At 47.7% G+C, this 6462-nt stretch overlaps 1 protein-coding gene across 1 annotated transcript; it reads left to right on the forward strand.

Annotated features, from left to right (window-relative positions):
• The first annotated feature begins 4598 nt into the window (after positions 1-4598).
• LOC117867190 (P2Y purinoceptor 2-like) lies at positions 4599-5570 on the forward strand. Its single transcript, XM_034752016.1, has one exon. The coding sequence runs from the start codon at positions 4599-4601 to the stop codon at positions 5568-5570; it is 972 nt and encodes a 323-aa protein (XP_034607907.1).
• Positions 5571-6462: the final 892 nt, after the last annotated feature.

Here is a 6462-nt window from a genome sequence, read left to right on the forward strand (position 1 = left end):
ATTATTGGGGGAACCATTTCCAAGTCTGTTTTGGAGCTCAGATCCCGCTCGTCCCCTGGCAGACTGATCCTTTTCTGAGTGGTACAATTCCACCTGGGCACAGGCGGTGCTTGAATTGCTTGGAGGAAGGAGTTGGCTGCCTCAAGGCTCTGTTGTCTCTGCAAGCCCTGTAGACACCACAGAGGGAGATGACCAGGAGCTCACAAGCTCAAAGGTGCTTTTGCAAAGCAAGTACTCAGACTGTTTCCTGGAACACTGTATCACCCACTTCTGTTGCTGACTGAAACGCCCTACGCTGCTGCAGTGTCATTGCCGAACCGTCTCTTCCTCCTGAGAGTCACCTAAGCCTCTTCCGTCCCATCAGCTCTGCCTCTATCTGCAAGCTTGAATGAATTTGTATCCATGTGGCTTCCGGCTGGGAAGGCTGCAACTCAGCTGGTGAAGCACAGCTCCTCTCCCTGAGAAGGGTGGTAAGTTTCCCCCAGACAGCTTGTTCAAAATGGCTTATTAATATTCTGTTTTTAACAATCAAACATGCATATGGGATGATAACCAAAAGCCAAATTCACCATTCAATTAGACCCAGGCAACCCACCCACCCCTGAAGTCAATAAGGCTGCATGAATGCCAAGAGGGGGGAATTTTAACGCCGAATAGTAAACCAAAATGATTGCTTTGTGCGGAGATCCAGGGTCGGATTCTATTCTCGGCTCCTCTTAAATCCGGAGTAATTCTATTTACACTGCGGTGACTGAGAATAGAATCTGGCCCTTACGTAATTACAAAGCTTATGGTTTATGGCTTGTATAATTCCATTTCACGTTAAATAACGCTCAATTGGCTTTTTCTGGTTTATTTTGTTAGTTTAAAGCTGCTCTCAATTTACTAGGCAATTCCTGGCCCTTTTCTTTGTACTGTACCTCAAATCTTCTCCTCTTGCATATCGTTGTAAGTCCTTGCTCGGACTCTGGTGCCGCCTTCATGCGGTGCTTGATCCTGCACTCTTTACTCGGGCAAAACTTCCCTTGAGAGTAGGATCAGGTCCAAGGAAGGGGCTCTGAACTGAGCCCAGTCCTGATCTCACACTGGTTTTATACCACTGTTGTTCCTGATGTATCCCCATGAGAGGAAAATGAAGCCCATGGCCTTTTATCCTTGTACAGCGGGCAGCTGCCTGTCTGAAATCTGTGGTCGTTCTTTGAGCCAACAAAGCTACTGCTCTGGAGAGAGCAGAAAGAGTCCACTCCAAATGTGTCCATAGCTTTGAGTACAGTGTCACTGCCCGCTGAAGTAGGTGGCCCCTAACATTTGTTGTCTCGGACTTGCTTTGGAAAGCCATGTAGGCTGCTTGGTTTGGAGGATCCTGTTGGGAGGCAGCTAAGGGTTTATGATGCTAATCTGGAAGGAATTGCTTTGTAGCATAAAGTAGCAAGAAGCAGAATTTGCATCACCTTCCCTGATAGCAATTTGCAATTGTATAGCAGTAACTCTTCTCACCTGAGCCTCATCGGGGCTTTGCAAACAATAATTAAGCTTCAACAACCCCCTGGACTGGGTAATAATTAAGATTCCCCCATTTGACAAAGAGGCACAGAGTGGTTAAAGTCACCCAAGGTGTCTCAGGGCTGGTGGAAAACCGAGGACTTGAATCCAGATATCCTGATTCTTGGTCCACTGTGCTAACAAGCAGATAACACTCCCCTCTAAACCCCCTCACAAATCCTTTAGCCAGCTCTTTGGAGAGCCACAATGTAAAGACACCGAGTGGCCCTGAAGTGAACAGAAAGATGCAATTTAATTGTCTAACTCATTCTCTCATGAGAGAATGAAACTATGTATGTTCTAAGAATACCTCTGTGACTGTGGGGGGACAATGAACATTCTCACGCTCACTTCCTCCCACACACGGCTCCAGCCACACCCAGCTAGCTAGCTAACAATACATAGCTCATTGCTGTGAATGTGGTCTCCAGAGACGAGTCCTGTGAATGTCTTATACCCCACGTTATGGACCCAGGGCAGGAAGAAGCAGTTGCACTAGCTCGCTGAGGGTGCCTGATAGGCAGTCTGACATGAGCTTCCTTTCCGGGCCTGTGCAGGCTTTAAGATGACTGACGAAAAACGAGAAGTAGTGTACGGTACGCCGTAGCATTTTGTCCAAAACACTGTGGCATTTTGGGGGGGACAACACAAGCTTCGAAAGCTGAGCAGTGACTGATGTTGCAGGGTGCCTACGTTTATGCACCAAAATACCTGCACCTCAGTGCAGATTTAAGAGCCTGAAATGTCTACTTAGGTGCTTTAATATGGATATACATCATGGGCGACGGATTGTCATAAACATACAGTTAAGGGTTAATTCCTCTTTTACCTGTAAGGGCTTAAGAAGATCACATAACCTGGCTGACACCTGACCAGAGGGACCAATGGGAGGACAACATGCTTTCAAAGAGGGAGGAGGGAAAAAGTCTTTGTCTGTTCTGTGTGGGCTTTTGCCGGACAGGGAGAAGGAACCATCCCACTCCTAACAGAGTAGTAATTAGAGAAGGAATTTATTAAATTACTTTTTTTTCCCCTTAAAAGAAGCATTTTAATTAAAGCCAAAAAAAATGGTGAAAGGAATACCTCTGTGAGATAAGAAAGCAAGATAATCTCACAGACAACAGATTCAAAACACAGAGGATTTCCCTCTGGGCAAAACTTTAAAGTTACACAGAAACCCAATTTGATTCTCCCTCTATTTTGCAACGGAAATTTAATACATTCCTTCTCTAATTACTCACTACCCTGTTAAGAGTGGGATGGTTCCTTCTTCCTGTCTGGCAAAAGCCCACACAGAACAGACAAAGGCTTTTCCCCTCCTCCCTCTTTGAAAGCATCTTGTCCCCCCCGTTGGTCCCTCTGGTCAGGTGTCAGCCAGGTTATGTGAACTTCCTAACCCCTTACAGGTAAAAGAGGAATTAATCCTTAACTGTATATTTATGACACAGGTATAACAGGCCAGGGAAGGCTAAGCTCTGGCCCCGCCCATGCTCCACCCTCTCCCCCAAGCTGGCAGGAGCCCGGGGGGGTTCAGCTGGGGCTCCTCCGGTTGTGAGGAAGGGGGGGCGCTCGAGGCTCTGGCAGAGGCGGGGTATGGGCAGGGCCTTGGGTGGAAGGGGTGAAGCTGCGTGGCTCTACCCATGACCTCCATCCCCAACGTTAGGCTCCCATGTTTGAAAATTGAGCTGTAAACAACCTGTCAGTGGGGCTGAGGGCTTCACTTGTGTGGGCCCAGGTGATGGTCGATTAAAATGAACCAAGTCCCATGTGTGCCTGCCAGGTTACAGCTCTGTGTCCTGCCCTGAAGATTCTAATTAAAAGAGCAGCATTTGGGGGTCCCAAAGGGGAATCCCGTCTGGTCCTTGTTGGCGGGAAGAAAGGTAGCTGTGTTACAGGGCTTGGGAGGTGGAGGGGTTAACACCAGGAAAGACTTGGGGGGAGTGGCAGAGCAGTCCATCATCACTCTCATCCCCTCTGCCCTCCCTCAACAAAAGACCCCAGGACTGGTGCGCTCTGAAGTAGGGCTTATGCTCAACAATATCAGATATTGCTCTCCTGAGTCTCAGTACCTGACCTGGGAGGCGTATGCTGCCTCCCAGTGGGTTGGGAATTTCCTGCCGGAATGATTTTCTGACAGCAAATGCAATTTCTGCAAAATCAAAACTTTCTGTGTGGGGGGAGAAAATTCCAATTTGCCATCAGGAAAATTGAACTGAAATATTTTCTTCTGGGTCAGATCCACCTGAATTACAAGACCCATAAGACAATGCACTGAGAGGGAAATGCAGTTGAATATTTCATTGAACGGGTGTGAAGTCTTTCTAAAGTGGATGATTCCAGCATTTTACAAGTGGCTTTTGGAACCAAGTGTTTAAAAATACACCGGGTCAGGGCTCATGTGTTCCAACGTTTCCCCTGGGGTAGTCAGTAATGCCTGACGTTACTGAAGAATCCAAAAGTGCTTCAGAAAGTATGCTACACAACTGAAATGCAGCCATCTCTGGGGCAAAGGGCAGCAATCAGCCATGTAAAACACCTCGCACAACAGTGGGAAGAGGGGAAACTTTTGGCCAAAGCCCCTATTACTAAGAAAAACATCCCAGCTATTTACAGGTCCATGGGGAGCAGACAGGACTTCAGTTCTTAGGACCCACCTATAATAATTTGCTCGGTGCTCTAAATGTAACCTTTTCGCTTTCCCCGTAATACACTGGGAAAATTGAACCCTGGTATAAGCAGGCTCAAAGCTACTGTTTTCCATGGGTTTGCATTTGCGTATGAAAGAGCAAGCCAAATTCAGCCCTATCTACTGTATTTCATTCTTTGGTTGGCTAAATACTTAGTTTAATATGCTTGGCAGATGCCGTTAGCCAAAGGGACATCATATTGCAGTGGACTTGCAGGACCCAGTAACTGTGCTGCAGACCTGCTTCTGACGTACTTCCTGGCATTGTTCTAAAATTCGGCTCATCGTTATCTCCTCAAAGGAGAAGAGGGACCCTAAAAGTGTCAATACTTTCTCTTTCTTGCCCCTTCTGCTGCAGGTCACCCAAAGTATGGAGACTTCTTCCCAAGTGTTTAGCGCCACCAGCTTTCATCCTGTCACGAATGCCAGCACAGAGTGCAAGCCACAGGTGCTGCCCCATGTCATCCCCGTCCTGCTGAGCATTCTCTTCTTGGCCTGCCTCGTTCTGAACAGCATCAGTCTGTGGATATTCTGGTTCCATATCAAGCAGTGGAATTCTGGCATGATCCTCCAGTTCAACCTAGTCTTAGCGGATGCCCTTCTTATTCCCATTGTGCCGCTGATTGTTGCCTATTTCAGCATGGGCAACAGCTGGCCATTTGGTCAGTTCCTCTGCCAGCTCAAAATCTTCATCCTCAGCACTCACTTATATGGCAGCATCTACTTCCTGACGCTCATCAGCATTCACAGGTACGTTGCTGTCGTTCACTACAGCTCCAGGACCCTTTGGAAGAAGAAGTCCTTCCTGAAGAAGCTCAGCTTGTTTGTATGGTTTCTCCTAAGCATCCAAGGGCTGCCCTTGTTCGTCGTCCTCAAGACTTCATCCATCGAAGGCTCTGTGAAATGCATGAGTATCCATCAATCGGAGTTCACCTCTCTTTACTTGTACTACAGTATCTTCCTGGTGACGGTCAACTTCCTCCTCCCCTTTGGCATCTCCTTGACCTGCTATGCCTTGCTGGGAGCTACCATTGCTAAAATGAACAGTACGAGCCTCCGGGGCAGGGTGATGAAAACGAAGTCCTTACAGATGATAATGGTGTCCCTGGCTATCTTTGTCATCTGCTTTGTGCCACTGCATGTGAGCCGGACCATAGGAGTGATTGTAAAGTATTACAACCTGTCCTGTGAGCGCCTGCACCAGGTGGAAATTGTGTATTATGCCTCTTGGCTTTTCACCATGGTGAACTGCTGTCTCAATCCCTTGATCTACAACTTCGCTAGTGAGAAGTTTAATGAGTCCTTCTCAAAATCCCTGAGAAAATTCCGGTTCTTAAAGTGAATTTGCAGGATTCAGGGCCCATGCTAGCACTTCCAAGGGGACCGGTCAGAGGTGCTGTCAATTCTAGGAGCCAGATCTTCAGCAGTGCCAGAACTCTGCTCGACACAGTTTGGAGGCAGCAAACGTGGCTCTAAAGGTGCGTCTCCCCTGCAATGATGGGGTAGGATTGCAGCTCACGGAGAGCCATCCAAGCTTGATTTAATCTAATTCGCTTGGGTACCAGAGAAGTGAAGCTGTGGGAGTCCCCACTTCAGTGTATGCTGTGCACGGCCGCCTGCAACACTAATTACTCATGGGGGTAGTCCGTGCTGAAGTGCCTGCTGCTGCTCCTTCATTGCTCCCGTGCTCAAGCTAGCTAGATTAAAGCTAACTCATGTATGGCTACATGAGCTGGAATCCTACCCTATGATTGCACTGTAAACATACCTTGATCCCCAGGGCTGCTGGATGTCAGTTCACCCCCTGGCATAACTTAGAGCACCCTCAGGACTGCTCTATGGTCTACCAGCTATAATGGTCTCCAAGGGATCATTCCTGTAGCCAGGGGATCACTGGAGTGTAAGGGTGTTCTTGCCATATACTTCTCCCAGTCACCCCCACCCCCCGCAAACTGACAGCTGTAAGGGGAAATCCTCAGATAGCTGGATCTACTAACTTTTGTTTTCCTTGGTGCTGCTGGAATGGCCCAGCACAGCTAAAGTGGGGTTGACGATTTGGACCTAAGACTGTAAACTAAAAGAGAGTTTCTCACGGTTAGCAAACCCAGTGAAAAACCCCATTTCTGCAAAACACATCGAACCCTTGTCTTCCATGTAAATCATAATGCAGTTTCTCACCAGGAGAAAAAAATGTCTCTGAAGGTGACGAGCAATGCAAGGTGCAGGACTTGTGA

Source organism: Trachemys scripta, chromosome 17 (genome assembly GCF_013100865.1).
Source record: "Trachemys scripta elegans isolate TJP31775 chromosome 17, CAS_Tse_1.0, whole genome shotgun sequence".
Lineage (NCBI taxonomy): Eukaryota > Metazoa > Chordata > Testudines > Emydidae > Trachemys > Trachemys scripta.

Bases quoted from the DNA above. Each gene is read 5' to 3' on its own strand.
- LOC117867190 (XM_034752016.1), top strand. From the start codon at position 4,599: ATGGAGACTTCTTCCCAAGTGTTTAGCGCCACCAGCTTTCATCCTGTC.